Source organism: Prinia subflava, chromosome 11, assembly GCF_021018805.1.
Source record: "Prinia subflava isolate CZ2003 ecotype Zambia chromosome 11, Cam_Psub_1.2, whole genome shotgun sequence".
Classification (NCBI taxonomy): Eukaryota; Metazoa; Chordata; class Aves; order Passeriformes; family Cisticolidae; genus Prinia; species Prinia subflava.
The window spans coordinates 6,151,795-6,173,699 of NC_086257.1; the positions used below are offsets into that span (position 1 = coordinate 6,151,795).

The 21,905-nt window shown below is 49.1% G+C and overlaps 1 protein-coding gene across 1 annotated transcript; it reads right to left on the reverse strand.

Moving 5' to 3' along the window:
* Positions 1 to 2,708: 2,708 nt before the first annotated feature.
* On the reverse strand, positions 2,709 to 19,197 carry MSL2 (MSL complex subunit 2). Its single transcript, XM_063408076.1, has 2 exons — positions 19,056 to 19,197; positions 2,709 to 6,212 (listed from the first exon to the last, which is right to left on the reverse strand). Exons 1-2 carry the CDS (start codon positions 19,195 to 19,197, stop codon positions 4,615 to 4,617), a joined length of 1,740 nt encoding a protein of 579 aa, XP_063264146.1. The 3' UTR covers positions 2,709 to 4,614.
* Positions 19,198 to 21,905: the final 2,708 nt, after the last annotated feature.

The following is a 21,905-nucleotide window of genomic DNA, read 5'->3' on the forward strand; positions in this document are numbered from 1 at the left end:
TTTTTGGCAATTAAAGGACTTTTGAATTTAAAAAGAAAAGCCTGTCTCGGTGGTGGGGTCAAGTGTTACTGCTCACTTCATCTCCAGCTGTTGTGCCAAACTCTCCTTCCCTGCTGTGGTGAGCTCACAGCAGCCAGGTACCTGCAAGCAAATCCTTTCCAAAGGCAGAACTTCAGGCTGTCTTCTCAAAAATACTGGGATAAAGCAATCTGACCACTTACCTCCCTCACATCACTGTCTGCAGTGTGGAGCACTGTCCCTGGGACTTACCAAACACCCAGCTCCCTCATTTTAACCTGTCCTGAAAAAAACCAAAGATATAGCTCCTAGATCATTTGCAAGTGGAATGAACAAGGGAAAAAAAAAAAGATGAAAAAGAAAGGGAAAACCAGTAATGCCTTTTCTAATTTACCTATATGCAAATGCTCAAGCAGAGTCAGTGTGTTGCTCTTGCACTGCTTCACCAAGGGGTGCCTAAATCTGTCTATACAACAGTCACCTTTTGGTGAGTTTCTTTAGGGTATCAAAAGCATTTCAATTTCTAAATTTAAATAGTTAAGACCAAAGATCTGCCCCTGATGTTCTTGATAGTACTGGAAACAGCATCACCTACCTTTCAGAGGGGGTTTCCTCAGCTGTGCCACACACTTGGAATGATCCTTACAAAGGTGCTTGTTTGTATCCTTCCAGTTCTCCAATTTAGCAATCAGAAATTCTTTTCTAAATGATTTATATAGAATTTAAATAAGAATTATCTGGGGAGGAGGTGCTTCTTACATGCAATAAAAACTTCTGTGCTGGGTCACGCCAGAACCTCTGCACCATCCCTGTGCCACAGCTGTGGGATCTGTTCCTTGGAACTCGGGGAGTTTCAGCGGGAGCAGCTCTGTGCCATGCCGGCAGTGCCTGCCTTGGCAAACAGGCTTTTCGGGTTATTTCCCTGCAGCTCTGCAGGCTCTTCTGACACCATCAAGGGCTGGCAGGGGCAGCCCCGGGCCGTGCTGAAGGCACCCAGGGGAGCTCTGCAGAGGAGGCAGCCGTTCCCTGCCACCTCCACTCCTGGGAATGTCTCCAGCTCCCATGCAAGGGAGGAACATCTGCAGGGAGAGGCTTCTGTGCCCCCAGTGCCCCTGGGCCTGCACCGTGGTCAGACAAGCCAGGGAGTGAGAGCAGCTCCTGCTGGGAGAGCCGCAAGGTAGCACATCCAGGGGTTAATTTTTTGTCTCCCTGTGCCCCCTCCTCTGGGATTTAATCCCAACCCCTGGTTTATCACACAATCATTAAGGTAGGAAAAGACCCCCATGAGCACCGAATCCAGCCTCTGACAAAGCCCCACCCTGCCCTCTAAGCCCTATCACCAGCAGCCACAGTGACTTGTGTGTTTGACTGTTCTTGAACACATCCCCATGTGTGTACCCAGACAGAGCCTTTCCAACTCCACATGGAAGAGCAGAGGGCTTCTCCTCCTTGCTCAGAACTGTGTTCAGAGCACTGCATTTTGAACCATTACACGTGACCATAAACTGCTGCTTTTTCTTTTTGACTGTTCTACAAATTACAGGGTTTTAATAAAGTTTGGCAGTTAATCCCTGCCTTCAAGGGGATTGGGAAGAAAACTGGACTATCACACACTTCCTGCAGAAGAAATCCCCCGGCAGCTCCCTCTGTGCTAATGCTGAGAACAGCTCCTGGATCCAGAGCGGGAGGAACGCCGGGAATTCCCAGCTGGGGCCAGGCTGGAGCTCAAACAGGCACTGAGCTGCACCCCCAGTAACTCTCCCTGGGGTGGGCAGCAGGGACAGGCCCCTCCTGGGCTGTGCCGGACCGCGCTCTCATCCTGCTCTCTGCCCAGCCGAGGCAGGAACGCCCCACGCACCGGGAGGCTGCTGGGGAAGGAATGATTTCCCAACTGGAGCTCCTGAATTCCTGTCAGCACCAAGACGAGATCCTTTCCACTGCTCTGCTCACGAACAACTAGCCAGGAGGGCAAGGAAACCAAACCAAGCCAACCCTAATTTAAACAATTAGGGAATTAATCATCAGCACACTAAGTAGTATTTAGACAGTGAGTTCAACATATGCCACACTGATGCCTTCAGCAGTTGCAAAATAGAATTAGAAAACTAACATTTATTAAATCAATTTGAATTTTAATATACATTTCAAGAATGTGGCAGCATAAAAGGAAATGTTTTTAGAAACAACCTGAATCTACCATTTGCAGTTTTACATGAACCATCAGGGCTCTCCTGTCGACGCTCCGAAACACTCTTGACCTAAGTTCTCCAACTTTTGGTACCACATTCAATGCAGCAGTGAGATAGTAAAGATTCCAAATACTCCCGCATTTCTGGAGCAAAGGTACTTTGTATTTAATTTAATGAAAGTCCTAAAAATGTACCATCAACAATCTCGGCAAAACTGAACAGCTCTGCAAACGCATCCGGACACAACCCGTGCTGTGCAGCCACTCCCACACTCGGGGTCGCTGCTTCGCTTACACGCAGTGGACTAAGAAACAGATTTACATTAGTAGGTCACGATCAAACCACCAAATTAGAGACTGGTAGGATCCTTCTGGGTCAACACAAAAATCACATACAAGTTTAACTAAATACATTTTAATAGGACATCGTTAAATCTCATGAGGGCTAAAAAACACAGATCTTAGGTACTTGGGTTGGCAAATAAAGACAAGAATACTAAGAAGCATTTTCCACCATTTACTCATTATCAAAAATATTTTTCAACTCTTCTTGCAAAACAAAAACAAAAAAGTACAGACTGGACACGTACATCACATTTTTCTTCCTATGGCTTTAACCCCCCACCCTGCCCACCCCACAAAAAAGACGGGGGGAGAAACAAACCAAAACCAACAAAAAGCTCTGACCACATTCACAGAAAATGACACCATGGTACACTACAAAACAAAAGGAGGTGCCATTTGTGTCCAAAGGGCTTTGCTCATTTCTCGGTGAGGAACCGTCATTGTACGTGCTTTGTGCCAAATCAAAGCACACCCAGCGCCGGGCCGGAAAGCACCGCGGGGGCTCTGCCTGAGGGACAGGGGAGATGGAAGCAGGAAAGGAACTCAAAAAATCCACACGCTATTTAACATGCTGCTGAAACGGGAATGGCCTTTAAAATCAGACAGTAATGGTTGTGTTCGCGTCAGCCCATGGTCGGGTTGTGCTCTGTCATTCCAAGAGGAGAATTTCTGCTTTCACAAAGCAATTGCAACTTTTTAGGTTTCCAACGAAGCCCTGAAGGCACAACTCAATTTTGTGCCTGCACTCTGATGTAGGGATTGCGCTGCAATCAACCATTTTTGCACAAAGCTGAATTCCTAAGAGGAATTCTTTCACTGTAACACTTTTCCAGATAAGCTCGACAACTTTGTTATTTTTCTATTTTCAAGCCTTTTAGCACAGGTTGAAAAGCAATGACCTTCAAAAGCTGCTTTCAACATTTTAGCAAAAAAATGAGATAGGTTCAGGGCGGAGTGAGTTATATATAGCTTATTCTGTTTAGCAAACACCCCAAGAATTTGACCTTTGATAGCCCTCGATCCTGTGCCTGGCTGGGAGGTGCCATCAGTGGGAACTCGCCTCCACGGGAGGGGTCCCGGCTCTGCTACCAACCTGGGATCCAACAACCCCCAGTGGTGGTAAGGGCTGCACAATCTCCCTGTAGCCCGGCACTGATCAGCACCAGAGGGGAAAATCGGCCAAGGACTCCCTGTAACCCACAGAACCCCTTCTCTTCCCTAGAAGCAACAGCAGTAAAACACCGGGAACTCGGGAATGGGAGAGGATGGTGCCAACAGAACTTGAGCCTTCATAGGGTACCAGTGATGTTCTCCCAGCCCAGCCCCTCAGTGACTTGTCACACTCTGGGGGCTGGCACAGAGGGGCAGCTGAGCAGGGACGTGACCTGTGAAGTGTCAGGAAGACAAACCCCAAGGGTGATGTCATTACCAGGACGGGGTATCCGAGCTGGAGCTCGACCTTTGCATCCACCCGACCCTCCTGAGCCTTGCCTGCAGCCTGAGATGCTGCTCAGCAGATTAATTAATCTTGTTTAGCTGTGTGCTCTTCAGCAGAGGGCACAGCCAGCTCTCACAATCACCACTACCTGCCCTTTCCAGAGCGCATCCCCCAGCTCAGCGCTGCCTTTCCCACAGGAATGTCAGGTCATTTCCTGCTCATGGTGACTGCAACCCATCAAATAATTATTCTTCTACACCATCATCTAGCACAGTTGAGATGCACTATCTGGATGCTACACTGAAGCTGAAGCTTTGACTGAGCACAAAGCATGAGCAAGTACAATGAGGTCAAATATATTCCTTGTCAAAAGATCTTGTGATAAAATCATTTACATCAGCAATCGATCTCAAACTATGAGGTGCTGTAAGAACTAAAAACAGTTTTAGGGTAACTCCTCCATTATCTGCAACTATTTCCCAGACACTAATACACAGAACATAGCAATGAAAAACACTTGATACAAGTGATCTAAACGCAGGAGCTCCAGCAAGTTAAACAGAACCATAGCTGCCTTAAACCTGTAGCAGTTCCCCTACGGATGGCAGGGAAAAGAAAGAAAGGTTCAACAGTCATATCTCATGTCTATAGCTTCATCCAAACTTTTCTCATCGTGTGTACTGGCAGCTAAAAACGTCGTTACTGGTGACCCTGTCACATTGATTACACTGGTGCTTGTGCTGGCATTGCGCACGGCAATGCTTGTCACATTAATGCCCAAAGTAAGCCGAGTCTGCTCCAAGGCCTTTTCTGGCACTGCAAAGGCCTCCAGCTTCTTCTCCCCGTTCGCCATGTAGGAGTTTTGGCAGCCACGGCATATGCAGTCAAGGCAGGCTTTGCGGTTCGAGTAGCAAGGGCAGCGTTGGCCACGGCATGTAAGAACACTTGGATTTTGGGTGGCACGACCACATTTACACCCTTTCTTTTCTTGTGGCTTTTTATACACAGTTTTTGTCGGGCTTCCTGGCATAACGTTACTGCTGGGAACTTTCTCCTTTGCCTTGTCTTTTGTTTTCAGCACCCCCGGTTTGGCTTTCGGGTGGGATTTCTTGGGGGCATGTTCTAAGTTCTTTTTCATGCTTTTGTTAGACAGGAGCACAGTTTTACTGATTTTGGGAGTAGTTCCTCCATTAGGTACAGTCGCAATGGGCTGCAAGGACATTTTATTCTCCTGTTTGACCGTCACAGGAGCCGAGGCTCCCAGCGTTGGGCCGCAGATGATGCTGGAGATGGGCAGAGGCTGAACCTTCTCGCTGTCGCTTTCGGAGCGAGAGCGCTTCCTGTTCAGCTTCGCCACCTTGGGCGTGGCTGCCGTGCAGGAGAGCCCGTGAGGAGACGCCTCTGTGGCCATGAAAATGTTATGGCTGAGGGCAGGGGGGGAGAGCTGCAGGAAGGGGCCGTTGGCCATGTTGGCCTCCAGGCCGGGCTGCAGGTTGGAGTCGCACACCTCGCCGCTGGACACGGTCTCCAGGCTGCGCAGCACCTCCTCCACGCTGAGCAGCAGCGACCCGCCCGGCTTGATGTCCTCGCTGAAGCCGCAGATGTCGATGCCCGCGGGGCACAGGTCGCTGGTGGCCACCGTGTCGCACACGGGCTGCAGGCTGCCAGGGATGTCCTCCGTCTTGATGTAGTCGCCGGTGCCGCACACGTCGATGGCGCTGGCGTGCTCCGGGGAGGGGATGCTCACGCCCAGCTTCTCCACCGACAGCCCGTTGCACGGGGGCAGCCCGTTGATGACGGAGCCCCGCAGGTCCAGGCCGGGGCTGCTCTCGGGCAGCGCCGTGAATGCCCCCGGCGTGTCCGTGGCCAGCTCCGAGGTGGAAGGGACCGGGGAGTGCGTCAGACACAGCGCCAGGGCCGCGTCCGAGGATTTCTCCGTCTCCTCGTGCAGCGGTGCCCCATCCTTGAGCAGAGCCAGCAGGTCTGCAGAGCAATCCACGGCCTGGATGATGTCCCGGGCCAGCGGCGTCTGCGTGATGTACTCGCACAGCTTCTTGTAGCAGTTCACCAGGATGCTCAGCTGCTTGTTCTCCTCAAACTGCTCGTAGTCCTTGCACCAGCTACACGAGGGCTTCATCATCATCTTCTTGCCCTTACACGTTTTGCAGACATAATGCTGACAATTGGAGTTGGTAGGAGCAATAGGGTCTTGTAGCAAATTTCCTACGGGAAAAGAAAGAGGAAGATTACAATGGACTTAAGGCAGGTTTCTGGGACACTACTGGATGAACAGTATTTTTTGTACTATCAAAAATGTTACTCCAAAAGTTCAGTTATTCACAAGAAAACATCCCATCCCAACAACTGCCTGCACAAATTCTCCCATCCGCCAACCTGGTTTTAAAACACTGGATAAAATAAGAAGAGAACCATCACACCATGACTTGTGTGCTGCAGCCTTTAGAAACATTCTCAACTACAGTACTACTGATCACATTCTCCCCTTCAGCTTTGTTACAGAACACACAAGATTTCTATGAAGTTACCAAAAGTGAAATAATAAACTCCCATGACAACTTACTGCAAAGATTTTAATGGAATTAGTAAAAACAAATGAGAACAGAGCAGAGGGAAAACTCTGAAAGGAATGTAAAAATGATGAAATATCCACCCCTAAAGGGAAGAAGACACAGCAGACTTCACGTTATTTTTCATTTAGCATTTTGTGAAGGCATTAGAATAAAGATTTTTTTTCAATATTTTACTGTTTAGAATAAAAAACTAACAAAAATCAGCTACTAAAGGAATCCACACTCCCCTGACAGCCCAGAAAGTTTCAGACCCCCAGCACTGACAGTCTAGAAGATTTTGTCTGCAGATCCCCAAAACTGTGAAAACCTGGAAGAATGGTTTTGGTTTTCCTTAAGAACAACTCAAATATTACCTAAGGATAAAACATGAAAGAACAAGTGAAACTAAATTCTGTCTAGAAACAATGCAACTAGTTCCTATATCCAGAAAGTGACAGTATTGCTTTGCTATTTCCAGGCAGCTCTAGGCCAGAAAGATATTCCATCTCCTAAATTAAATTGCAGAGTATCTATAGCCATCCCCAGCAACAGCCCTCCCTCCCAGCACACTGTCAGCTTTGACCAGAGCTTTCTCCCATAAGGAGCCTCTGCAGGATGAGTTACAGCCATCAGGGAATTCCCACACAGATTTTCCAAAGTGAAAACAATCTGCCGCAACAAGTGAATAAAATTAAACAACTTGAGAACAGGAAGCAAAAGGCATATATCAAATGAGACTGGATAAAACCCCAAAATATCAAAGCTATTTTCTCTCATTGCTCACTTCCCTGATCCCTTTTTCCTGCACTCCCTGATCCCTCTTTGGGAAGGGACTGCTCCAAGCCCTCCACCTGAGCCGACATTCAGTGGGTGTGGCGTGATGCAAACTGGGTTTTGAACAACAAATCACAAGAGTCAGTGCTCGGGCTGCCATTATGTATAATTTTAATAAATGCAGAGAAATACAGTTGTTGGGCAAGCTGCCAGGTGGCACAGACAGGGTGACAAGAGCCCACCAGGAGACCACAGAAAACTCTCATCACATCAAGCCGGGAAGGTTTAAAGCCAGCAGATGGAACATGAAATCCCACAGTCCAACCTGCAGGGGGAATGATTGGGTTTTGCCCAAGTTCCTTTGAAATGACAGGATATAACAACGCCACAGACAGAGGTGGCCACTGTGGTCCTAAGATGGGAGCTGATTTTAGGAGAAAAGTTCCCTGAAGGGAACAAACCCCAAACTTTAAATGCCACCAGCTCCCCAAAGCAGTCCTGTCCTTCAGCAGAGTTCACCAGCAAGGGTCCAGCTCCCCTGGATTGATTCCAACAGGAACAGCAGGAGCCGTGCCAGGCCAGTGCTGACACTGCAGAGCCTTGGACTACAGTGCTCCCAGGGCCAAAAGCCACCAGCACTAATTAATTCCCAATTAATAATGACACAAAACACTCCTCATCCACCAGTAGCCTCTCTTGGCTCCTTGTGAGAATAACGCTGAGTTATGACGCTTTACAGAACTAAAATACTTCAGAGATGGCACCAAATAAACAAGATACCACCTCAACTTCTAATTAGATTAAAAAAAAAAAAAGGCATCATCAACAGTGTGTTTTATTTCTCCCAAAATAAATTTGGCTGAAACTCCTGAATAAGTACAAATGCTAAAAGAGGATACAGGAAAATTAAAATTTCTGGAGGCTTTGAGGGAAAAACCAGACGGACTGACAAGACAAAACATTCACATGCTCTCACTGACAGGAAGAACAGAGCAAGTTCCACTCCCAGTAAATGCCAGGCAACCTACACTGGAGAGACATTAGGAATGCCTGAGCTGAGGGAATATTTTCCATTTCAACTCATATCTCATTGAATATTCATTCTTCAAAGTTTTTCTTTTTTATGGATTCTGTGGCACTATTGCTCTCCTCAGTTCTAGTACTGGCAAATCAAATAACAAGTCAATCCTGAGATGCTAATTTTCCATAAAATTAAGTTTCATTACTTGTAATACTCAGGGAGAGGCACTAAGTGAGCAGCATAGTCCCACAAACAGCACCTGAGCTGCTCTGGGACCTCGAAGTTTTGCAAGGCCAGGATCTCACTTTTGCCTGGTGGCCATCATTGCTGCTCCTCTCTGGAAATTTAAAAATTTATATAAATCTCCAAGATATCAACATGGTGGGCCCTGAAGTTATTATTTTTCCATGCTTATAATTTAGTATTTCTCTAATCTAACTGTAATTTTTCATTTTATTGTGCAGCCATTCACCTGCATTAGACCCCTCCACCATTACTCACTGCAGACCTTCAGTTCTACAGCCCTGTGTACCCTGGTGTTACTGAACCTTGCTCTGTCTTTTCTCACCCTCTTTTGTGCAGGGTTTTCACCAAAAGCAAAATCACGTTCTTACAAAGCCTCCAATACAAGACTTTCCTTCCACACCAGCTCTTAACTATCTTGATTTCAGAAAGGTTGACTAAATACATACATTAATATCAGCACTTACAATTAATAAGGAGCATATAGAGAGGAAAAACTTTTAATATATTATTTACCAAACCTCCCGGCTGATCTGAAAAGACTGTCCCAGGAGTGAGGTCACTGAAACCACACGAAATACTGCCTGCTGTGGTCCTTAATGAGCATTATTTCACAGCTGCAGGGACAGGGGAAGCATCTGCAAATTGTCTCTCTGAGACCAAAGGGAGGAGAAGAACTGGGAACTGAAACAATTGGTAGGTGTCTGTACCCAGAACAACGCCCATAATGGATGGAATTCACTTGGAAGAGAGGCTTGGACAGCCAACTCCAGCCATTCTCACCTACCCTCAGCAAAGGCAGGAAAGGGCTAAACACAAATATTTAATTTAGGGTCCTTGGAAATGTTACTGGAACATGAATCATTGAAAATCATCTTGGCTTTTCCAACAACCCAAAGTCTTACGAAATATTTCATTATTAAATCTTAATTTCAAGAAGTAAAATAGAATAAAAGAAGTCAAATTTTTTACAAATACCAACGTATCGCTGGGGTTCCTCACCATTTTTCAGGCACAAGTCTTTGATCTGGGCTGCACTGGGATCACCAGAAGCTCTGGGGCCAGCACAGCCACAGTGGCATCCACGGGACACAGGAGGAGAGGGCAGCAAGGGAGCTCCCCCACCAACGTGTGCCCATCAAACAGCACGGGAGCACGAGGTTATTTTTAAACCACGACTGCAGAAACAGAAATGCTGAGCCTCTACCAAGCTCTGAGGAACAGGAAGCTGTGCCCAGCTGAGGCACACACAGACTTCTGCACGCCAAGGACCCCAAAGCCATCTCCACAGCTGGAGCTTTCCCAGCTGCACTGCTACACTGTCAGCCTTTTCATTTCGGGATTAAACATCATCTGATTGTTTCTACTAAAATAGCTAGCAACAGCCAGCAAGCTCCAACAGCCTGCCACGTCCAAGCCTCAGAGCTCAGGAGCTCCTGAAGGACAGGAGCTGCTCCTCACCGACTGTGACACGGCTGCACAGGGTTTGTGCTCAGCCACCCCTGTGCCTGCAGCAGGAGGGAAGGAAAAGCCCTGCTCTCCCCACCACCCTCCCTGAAGTGCTCCCTGCTGCTCCACACAGCATCTTCCACCCGAGAAATGATCAGCTGGAGCCACTGAAGAACGAGCAGCAGCTCAACGAGGCTTTAAGGCAAAACAACAGAAAATACCCTCACAAAAGCAGCATTTCTCGAGTTGGATAAACCCCCTGAAAGCACTATTTGCAAAACTATCTGACGACAGACAGGCAGGCATATGATGAGCAGCAAAAAGGTCTGTCAGCCATCTGCAGAGGAATACAACAAATGTGTGGGATTTGTTTTAGAGGGGTGGGAGATCTGGGTACTTCCTAGAAAACAAGAAAACGGAACACACTCACACTCACAGAGGTTAGTGCAAGGGCCAGCTGTGACGGACAGCAGGGAAAGGTCTCACAGATCACAAGTCCTGACACGCCCCACTTCCAGACCTACACTTAGGATGGGCTGGACCATGTTGGATTTGATGCATTTCACCAAAACTTCACCAGAGTCAGGAGCCAGATCACCCAGACTGATGTCTGTCCTGCCCTGCCCTAGCAGTTGTCCCAGGTAGAAAAACGCTGGGCAGCTCCTCTCAGTGAAATCTGCAGGATCCCCAGCAGATTGTTCTGTCATTCTCCACCCTAAATATTTCAATGGCAAGGTCTTTTGGATGTGTAAACTTCAAGGGTGGGATGCCTGTCCCCCAGGTATCCCACCCACTGCAGAGCATTCCCAAATTCCCCTGCTCTCAGTGAGACAGGAACACATCTCTGCAATATTGCAGGGACAAAGCTCTGAACCTACGGCTACAGAAGGTGTGGAGCTAAGGGCACTTCACAACAACACCACAGATGTGTGATCCTCTCGTGGGCTTTGACACAAGGCTCTGTGCAGAGAAATTGTTCAATTCAGCCAAAAAGTAGAAACAAAAAAAAGTTCTCCAAGACTCCAGCACAGAACTCTGAGGAACAATGAGAGTTTCCCTATGAACTATGAGAATTGATTTCTTCCTGCAAACACCACCCTGCCCTTAGATCACCCCAACCTCACTGCCAGAATTTGATCAAGGCATCCACAAGCACTTATAAATTCCCTGTTGGGTGAAATGGAAATGTGAGGGACACAAAAAAAGCACTAAAAAAAGACCCAAATCAACTAAAAATACTTATTTCAAAATTTTATCAGAGAAAACATTCTGCTGGCTACTGAGTATTTCTGCACATCCTCCACAAGCACACATCCATGGAAAAATTGCTAAAGACATTATTACCCTCATATAGGGCCAATTGTGACTAATGAATTAATGTTTGTAAACTCTTTGAAAAAATAAAAACTGCACTGTTTTTGCCTGAGCACCATGGGAACCCAATTTAACCATCATCAGAAGACAGTTAGACTATTTTTCTTCATATTTGGAGAAATACAGTCAACCTTTTTAGCTGAAGTTCAAGGAAAAAAACTACAACAAATTGCATTTTAAGTGGAGAAGGGACTGCCTTGTTCTTTGAATCCACCATGCACATAAGAAACAACAGAACATTTTTACTAAGTCCTATGTCAAAGTTATAGCTCTGTCTGAAAGGCCTTGTGTTTACAAAATGCCTGTCAGGAAAAATTCTAAATGTATTTTTAACAAACTAGGTGGTAAAGTTCAAACTTTGAGGCTTTAGGAAGATGAATAAGTGAATCTTGTTCACCATGCAGCGTAAAATTTTCACATGATGATGTTTTCCAAAAGTCAAAATTGCTGTATTTTAGAAGTTTCAAATAGCAGAGTTACCATTTCTCCTATGGGTATAAAATAATAACATGTTTCTAAGCTGCAGAAACACTCACAAGAGTGAGAACTTGCTTTGGAAGTTATAGATCAAGTTCATCACATTACCTGAGCAAACAAAAAGCAATGAAAACCATTTTTCCACACCAAACAAGACATGAACATCAGAATCTTAGACTGAAGTGTGCTCTCCAAGGCCACAGTGTGACAGGGAGCCAACCACGGGCTGTGATTGCGAGGCCCAGGAGACACGGAATAAAAATCTGTCACTGGGGGACTCGGTGTAATTCCTCCAGGAGAGCAGGGAAAACTCTGCTCCCTGCAAAGCAGCGTGCTTAGGAAAGGCTCTACTGCCATCACTTCTCTGGGAATGTTTTCTGGCCTTACTGAAGGCTCCCAACACAACATCCAGGAACCTCAGTCCGTATTTCGGCGGCCTGAGGTGTAAATCATAAGGCAGCAAAGAAAATAAATCAGAGGAACCGTGCTGGAGTGCCCAGGACAGGAGAGCTCAGACATCCCAATAAAGATGGCTCCAGGCAACACATTAACTCCTCTTTAAACACTGGGGAAAACAATCGGTTTAATCAATATCCTCAGGCACCACCAAACCCATCCATCACCTCCCAGCTCCCCAAGCAGGAACACTCCGCTCCAATCCCAGCACCAGCCAGCACTGCAGCCCTCTCTGGAAGCCGCCACCCAGGGACCACTGCTACCTCTCTTCCTACTCAATTTTATTCTAAGGCTGAGGAATATTTTTAGTTGAGTAACCAATTCAAATTCTACTGGCAGAACTTTCTGTTATCAAAACTTCTGCAGTACAATGCAGACAACCTTGACAAAGCAGTTCTCCCAGGAGTCACACAAAGGGTTTGAAAACAGGAAAGGGAAACGAAGTTCAGCAGGGAGATTTTAAGAGGAAATCACCCACCAGGTTCTTGAGTAAAAACTGGCCTATACAGAGATGTGAGACTGACATTTTATAGACAAGTGCTCCCAGAGCAAGCACGAACAGAATACCTGCAGCAGAAGGTGTTTGATAGGTACTTAGTCCCCTAGCCCATGCTCCTTGATGATTGTTTCAGAGACGATTATTTTTCACATTCTTCACAAATTCAGAAGTGTTTTGGCAACCATACATGATACTTTAAAGAGGAAAATCATGTACTTTAAAAAACTACCAGTAGTTTTATTTACAGTATTTCCAATAACTGAAAACAAAGGAAAAAAGAAAATATCAATGGAGAAAATACCTAAAAACCCCCACAGCACCAGACCAATTTTCAAACATAAAAGGCAGCTCTGATCTGGCAGCACAGATCATGAATCAGCCTGCACTCTCCTCAACCCAGGGAGAATGGACAGGGAAGAAGTTCTAAGATAAACTTTTCCATCACAGAACTTAGAAAACTTATGTTTTCTCACTCTAAAACTCTGTTACCCAAGCTCAACCTAGCCACAGCTCATATTCCAAACAGAAACTCCAGTATCATCCATATAATTAAGCTTTATTATAATGGGAATTCGTTTCTTCTCCCTTCTTCCATGTCTGTGACAGGAAACTGGACTTTCCAGGAAGTTTCCATCTCTTTAGTGTCACTCCAGTACCTCCCCTTCTGTGAGGGGAGCTCAGTCCATTTCCCTGGACAGAGCACAGCCCACAGCACCGAGCTCTGCCCGGGGCTGCAGCCACAGCCCACGAGCTGCCCCGCAGGGAGGGGCACTGGGGACACAGAACCCAGCAGGGAGGGACACTGGGGGACACAGAACCCAGCAGGGAGGGACACTGGGGACACAGAACCCAGCAGGGAGGGACACTGGGGGACACAGAACCCAGCAGGGAGGGACACTGGGGGACACAGAACCCAGCAGGGAGGGACACTGGGGGACACAGAACCCAGCAGGGAGGGACACTGGGGGACACAGAACCCAGCAGGGAGGGACACTGGGGGACACAGAACCCAGCAGGGAGGGACACTGGGGACACAGAACCCAGCAGGGAGGGACACTGGGGGACACAGAACCCAGCAGGGAGGGACACTGGGGACACAGAACCCAGCAGGGAGGGACACTGGGGACACAGAACCCAGCAGGGAGGGACACTGGGGACACAGAACCCAGCAGGGAGGGACACTGGGGACACAGAACCCAGCAGGGAGGGACACTGGGGACACAGAACCCAGCAGGGAGGGGCACTGGGGACACAGAACCCAGCAGGGAGGGACACTGGGGACACAGAACCCAGCAGGGAGGGACACTGGGGACACAGAACCCAGCAGGGAGGGACACAGAACCCAGCAGGGAGGGACACTGGGGGACACAGAACCCAGCAGGGAGGGCACTGGGGACACAGAACCCAGCAGGGAGGGGCACTGGGGGACACAGAACCCAGCAGGGAGGGACACTGGGGACACAGAACCCAGCAGGGAGGGACACAGAACCCAGCAGGGAGGGACACAGAACCCAGCAGGGAGGGCACTGGGGACACAGAACCCAGCAGGGAGGGACACTGGGGGACACAGAACCCAGCAGGGAGGGACACCGAGGGACACAGAGCTGCCCAGCAGGGAACGGCACTGGGGGACACAGAACCCAGCAGGGAGGGACACTGGGGGACACAGAACCCAGCAGGGAGGGACACTGGGGGACACAGAACCCAGCAGGGAGGGACACTGGGGGACACAGAACCCAGCAGGGAGGGACACTGGGGACAGAGAACGGCAGAACCAAAGGAGAATTAGCTCAGAGACAGGCGAGGAAGAGGAGAAGCCTTCACACGGGCAGAATGGCACAAAATGGAAATTTTACACAACTGTATACCACCAACTATAGAGACATTTCAGATCTAGTGCTAAGTATAATTGATTATACCATGTAATTATATTATACACACCATTAACTTACTTTGGCAGTATAAAACTCTCAAAACAGACTATTGGTTTTACATAAGAACAGGAGGGAAATAACATCCTATAACACTAATCTTTATATAGAAAAACAGAAGTCAGCACTTTGTATTTTATTTTTTTTGGCAATCCATGCCATTGCCCATGCTTGGGAGTTGCTTCCACAATGCTCCTGCACCTCTGAGCCTTCAACCCCCTGGCTAGAACTCTCCAGAGCTGCCTCAGAACACCGGATGGGCTCTGTGAGGTACCAGTCAATGCTGCCCGGGTTTCTTTGTTCCTCCCTCCCCTAATCTCCCTAAAGCCACATGTTGTCTCACATCCCCTTACTGGGATTACAGGATGTTTAAGACCAGAACTGTATTTCATCCTGTATTTCCCAGCCCCGGCTGAGTTCCTGGCCAAGCATAAAACGTTGTCCTGCAGCCCTGCCAGCTCCCAAGAAATCCCTCAATCAGCAATAACAATCTTTTACATACCTTTGAAATATCTTTCAGAAATTCCATGATGGAAGTTTTCTATGGATAAAAAGCTAAGCTGATCTGACTGGCTACCATATCTCTTACAAGCATTTTAACTGAATTTCAGAGAAAGTTGTTAATGCTGAAAAGACCAATGATTTGCAGTTACCTGAATGGTATCTGAACCAGAGAATGGCTAAGATGTTTATCCCACTAGACAGCACCTTTAAACCACACAAGTTTGTTGTTCACATAAATTTTACTATGCTATTTTTAAACTAAATGTGGTATTAACATGCAATTTTATAATAATCACTTTATTCTAGAGGCTGGAACTTGTATTTTACATCCTCAAAACACACACAGCACAGCCCTTCTGCCTAATGCACACTTGGGAGCAGTTATTTTCAAGTTTTAAAAGCTCTAGGAAATATTGTCTTATACGTCCCTATAAAAGGATGATGTATTACCCTACAGCACTGTCCAGGAAATGTCACATGAGCACACTTAAATCCTAGAAATACACACACAGCTGTTCCAACTACAGAACCAAACCCTTATCACCCATCATGAGGCAAGAGGGAGACCTTGAATCCACCCAGAACTGATTCAGCTGACTTACACTGACATACTGTATTTACATTTTGGCTTTCTGCTGCAACTCCATGTGTGCCAATCTGAATCTGAAATCAGAGCTTTAATTAGAACTCCATAATTATGTGGGTCCAAAAGCTTCTGCCACCCCCTGCTATGTGAGCTGGTGTAAAAGACTATGGGATCACAAGGAAATGAGCTGGCTTATGCCTCGTGCTTTGGGAGCACAGTGGAAGCCCAGGAATGTTAGCAGATTTATGTAGCTGGCACTCATTTCTCCTAAAAACAATTCCCTAAAGTTAAAGGGACAATCTTGACCATGGAATTAATACCTACAGCATAACAAAGCATTACAGGATGCACTCAAGAGAGATTACACACTGAGAAAAAGCTGATGACATAAGGACATAATTTGTAGAGTAACTTCCCAAGGGAATTCCTAGAAGTCCAGCAGTTGAGACTTTAACCACTGCTGATACTTCCTGCAGCATTTCTCCAACAAAGCAGAGTTTTTAAACCTTTGCACTCAGCAGTTTTCAAAGACCTGTGCAAGGAAAGTGCCAGATGATCCAAGTTCCATGAACATGGACCCAGAGCCATTTGGGTCTCATAATCCAAACAGACAAACAGGGCAGAAAGAAGTGAGCATCAGAAAAGCTTCCAAATATTAAAACAAAGCACCCAACCCAAAGCCACACTGCACAGTTAGCTCAGCTGTCAGACACGGTGCTGACAGCACCAAGGTTCTGGGTTCACCCCACATTCCCTAACAGCTGGATTCCTTGGCCCTTGTAGGTCCATTCCAAATCAGAATTTGCTGGGATTCTGGCAGAGTTTTGGGTGGTCATAGTGCTCACTGTCATGATCTTTCAATGTAGCCTTTACTTCAGTAAATAGATTTTTATCTTTTAAAACACCAGAACTAAAAAAGCTTTGATGGTTGTATGGGGTTTAATGACCTTAAATATTCAGAAGGTGTAAAAGGTGTAACAGCTTTTAGCACTAAGAGAAAAGGAGTACAAAAAGCAAATGAGGAAAAGATGGACTGGCCTTTAGCAGTGTGAACTGCAGATTTGTGACACTGGGAACAGCAGAGTGAGCAGTTCTGCGTGGGACAGGCCCCCTGCCCACGGCCACCTCAGGCTCCAGACAAACACCTGAGTAACTCTGCTTTACTGCATGGCTTCACAGAGAGTGGAATTTACTGAGCCTCTGGGTACCGACACAACACAAACAGGAGTCCAGGAGGCACAGATAAGACTGGTTAATCAGCTGTAAGCAAAACATTTGAAATAAACAGCAGCTACAGTTATCTGAAAGCTGGCCACAGGAGAAAAAAATGACACATCAACGGAATAACCCTAATTTTCAAAGAAAACAAAGGGTCAAGAGAGAAAGAGGAACCATCAAGAGGTAGGTTTTGAATAAGAATATCCGTGGAGGCACAAGGAAATAGAAGAAAACAAACTACACATGTGGTTTACTCTACCAAAATGAGAGTGACAAGAAAACCAAGCAAGAAAAGCTGAAGAAGGGGGGGAAAAAGCTCAGGAATTTGGGCAGGGACCAATTAAAGACAGAAATTTCAACAGCACAGAGTGTAAAACTAAGACTGCAAAAGGCCAAAGAGGGAAGAAGGCAAGGCAAGGGGAACAAAGAACACATTTCAGAAGACCAGGCCTAAAGTAGAGAGGCCAGAGAGCACAGCAATGCAGATATTAAAAAAAAATCGGAACAATTTTTGCATATTTTTTTGGCAAAAGTGGTCTGGTGACTGACCAAAAGCAGGAATAATTTATGGGAAGAAAGCACAACTGTGGTTAGAATCAATTGGGCCTCAGGTGATAAGAAATAAAAAGCAGAGATGCATCAATACTAGCATTGGGATTCCATGAGGAAAAATCCTGAAGACAAATTACTTCAGGAAATGACGATGCAGAGATCCTGGGAACGGGCTCCCTCTTTCCCAGTGCAAACAGATCTCTATTTTCAAAGACTTCAAGTGGGAGGAGCCAACAGCGAGAGGATAGGAAGCATCTAACGCTACTTTAGCCGTGCCGACAGTTAAATCCTGATCCTGTACATAAATGAAATATTTAACTTTCTAAACCCCAGTGATTCAATTCAAATTCAGTGTTAACACAGACAGCGGTATCGACAAACACTGTGGGCATAAAGCCATTCTGTCAGGAAAATACACAGACAAACAGGGCAGGACTTAAAACTACCAGAGAGAAAAAAAAGGAGAATGAAAAAAATTTAACAGCCAAGAGTTCTAACAGGTCAGAGCCCCCCCTCGACACTGACCAAGGCTTCAAAGGGAAGTTCAAGGAAACCCAGCAGTTTATTCCAGAGCTTCCTCCCAGGAACAGACATGCCCCCACTCCAAGGCACAGCAGAATGCAATTCCTTCCTAGTATTCCCCACACTGTAACACCAAAATTCCGGACACTGCCTTTGCCCACAGCACACAGAATGGTCTTTTTGGGGGGATGGGAGTGGGGAAAGCCCAGCAGGCTCCCTGCCTGTTTGCTTTTTATGGTAATTATTGTTACAGAACAATTATCTACTAGGCACAAAAAAACCCCCCACCAGAAACCATTATTGTTTCTGTCAGCTCAAAATTCCTGGCTTTCAATCGGAATTACTTATTGTTTACATTTCACGGAGGGGAAAAAATAATTACGAAGTTCCTCTTCCCCAGCCTCTACGGTCTGTATATCGTTTTGCGTATCTTTTACCACACTCGCTCTCAGTCATCGCTTTTATAAAGCGATTAACTCCCCTACACCGGGGTATTTCAATAACCACTGACAACTGCCGTACCCCTGACGAAGCAGTGATCGCAATAAAGCGCTGCATTTTGAGGCAAACACTCTCTCGGTGCCGCCACCGCCTTGGCAGCGTGCGCGGCTGCCGAGACCCGGCCCCGCCGCCTCCCTGCCCTTGTGACCGGCCCTGCCCGCGGCTGCCCCGCGCCGGGGGCGGGCTCAGCCCGGGCTGTTCCCACTCGGCCGCTCCCGAGCGCCGAGCCGCCCCCCCGGCACCGCCGGCTCCGGGCCCGGCAAACTTTGCCGGGAGCTGCCCCGGAGCGGGCCGGGCGAGGCGAGGCCGAGGCAGGCGCGGTGCGGGCCCAGGGCCGTGCGGGAGCCCCGGGGAGGCTCATTGTGCAGGAACAAAAGAAAGATCCTCACCGCACACGCAGCAGGAGAGGGATTGCCTGAAGTAGGGCAGGAGCTTGTTAATCTCGGAAAAGGACTGGGGGTCCGCCGGGTCGTAGTTGAGCACCAGGCGGCTCGCGGACACGTAGAGAGCAGTGGCATTCACCGGGTTCATCGCCGCCGCTCGCTCGCCGCCGGCTGCGCGGTGCGAAGAAGGTCTGCGCGGGCCGCGGGGGCAGGTGGCCCCGGGGCGGGGGCCGGCCGGGTGTCACCTTGGTCCGGGGCCACCTGGAGCCGCGCGGCAGCGCCGGCGGCAGCGCGGAGGCCGCGGCGGCCCTGCCGGAGGGGGCCGCGCCGGCTCCTCCTCCGCCTCCCGCGGGGGAGGCCTCGCTCCGAGCGGCGGCTCGGCCCGGGCGGCAGCGGCGGCGGCGCTACTGCAGGTCCCTGCGGGCCATACCCGCCCCGCCGCGGGGCCCCTGCTGCTGTCGGCGCCTCCCTCAGCGGCGGCCCGGCATGGCGGCGGCCGCAGGCAGGATCCGCGAACGGGCGCGGGGCGGCGGCGGGGCCGCGCTGCCCGATGCGGCGGGAGGGCGGCGGAGGCACCCGGGGCTCACCGCGGCCGCATCACCGCGGCGGCGGCGCCGCCTCCTGCGCGGGGCCGGTGGGCGCGCGGGCAGGGCCGGGCGGGCCGCGCGCGCTCCGCGGTGGCGCCGTTAGATCCGGCCGTCACTGCGGGGCCATCGCCGCCGCCCGCGCCGCGCATGCGCGCCCGCAGCGGGGCGGGGGCGCGCCGGCGCCCTCTAGCGGCGCCCGAGCGGGCAGCGGGGCCGCGCGCAGGAGGGCGGGAGGGGCGCGCGCCGCCTCAGCGCCCGCCGCGGGCCCCGCGCGCGCCCGGCGAGCAGAGCCCCCCGCCCCGCACGGCCCGCGCGCCATCGCCCCGCGCCCCGCCGCGGCTCCGCTCGGCCCCTCACGGCGGCCGGGCGCGGACGCCGCGTCCCGCCCCTGTCATGGCGAGCGCCTCCGCTCGGGCTGAGGAGCGGCCCCGCCTCTGCCCTCAGGCCGTGCTGAAATCTGCGGCCAGGCCCGTCAGTACCTCGGGCCGCCGCCTGACGCACCGGCCCCTTCCGCCGGCGCGGAGCGAGTCCAGGGACCTGTGGGGTCTGGCAGCTTTTGGGAGAGGTGGCGCGGGAGCTGCGGAGCGCACAAAGCCCTCAGGACATCGCCAACCTCCCACACGCGGCTCTGTGGACAGAAGTCTGTCATTAGTGTTCCTGCTGGAGACCCCACGTATAGCACAGCAGTGCGTGCACAGGCTGAGTGCAGGTATGACCAAGATATAGGCACAGGCCGGATTTTTATGGAGGGAACTTGTTTCCTATGTAAGCACCAAGGCCATTCCACAGACTTCTAGATCCTGTGTTGCAACACCGCCAGCGCTATCGGGCAGCCCTCTCCCTGCTTCTGTGTTTGGCCTTTTGGGGAACTGCCTGACAGAGCTTCTCCTTTTTCCCACTTGGCCCTCTGTGTTCGCTTAGAGTTGCCCATGTGAAACTAATCAAGGAGTTCCACCTGTACCTTTCAATTCCTTGTTCACTCCATGAATCCGCCAACTTTCCAGCCCGACACAAAATGAGTGTATACACAAAAGACAGGAATTTGACTCCAAATACTCATTTAGCATTTGTGGTCCTCATCAAGCAGCCCATTCCCCGCTTGGCACTGTTCCCACACAGCCCAGGTACAGGGCATCTCCACGTTACCATGCAGACCTACAATGCCCTTCTGCCTCCCAGCAAACAACCAATAACCATCTCTGGACTGTAACTCCTTGCACACATTAAACCCCAACCTGTCTTCACTCCAAGGCACAGCATCTTCATTCTCACCCTCAGCCTGCTGTTACATTGCTTGTAAAATGCCCAATTCCTTCTTCAGCTTAGTGCCAGGAACACCTTCTGTGCTGAACCAAGCCAACAGACTGAAATAACATCCAAGCAAATTCCCACCAAGTCCACATTCTCATACACACCTCCCTGTATCACATCCTCTGCCAAGCTCTGAACACACTGTGTCCTGAACACTCTCAACCCCTCCCAGCTCCCTCTCATGCTGCTTTGGCTCCTAGGCAAGGAACTTACTTGACACCCAACACGCAGAGTTTTACCAGTCTTGTCTAATTTCTGGGATACACTCCTCTGAGTGTCCTCTACAGGCTGGGGTTCAGTAGGGGTCCAGGACCAAACCTCCCTATCCCCACCCACAGCATTAACCTGCACTATTCTGGCACTCACTGATGGAGATAAATGAGTAATTCTGGATTCTACCTAAGAACAATTGCAATCCTGGCAAGACAGATAATATAAACTCTCTAGAACTACAAAGAATTATTACTCTTGAAAATTATGGTAATAACAGAATATGAAACTGCAAGAGTAGCAAGACTGAGTAGGTCATACCTTCTAGACCAGAGAGAGGCCATGGTGCTTTTCTTTCCCCTATTACTGCTGGCTAATCTGCTGAATTTCACACTTTCTGTTATCCAGACCCCTGAGTTCATTTCTGATAGTGCAGTCCAAGAAGCAGATATAATTTTTCTTGCCTCTGTAGATCATTTCTTCCAGTCTGTCAGCATCACTATCCTGCAGGAGGAGTCCTGGTGTCTCCAAAGAGCGGGTTAGGGTCTCAGCTGTTTGTGACACTGGGACAAATGGCACGGTGACAGTAACCGTGAGGGGTGAGTGCCCCCAGGCTCCGCAGCCTCCCTGCCCCAGGGCTGGCTCAGCCCCGATGTGCTGCAGTGGTGACTCCCAGCAGGCTGCTGGGAAACCCAGGTGGGGAGAAGCTCCCCTTGAGCCTTCTGTGCCGTGCCTCAGGAGCTTCTTT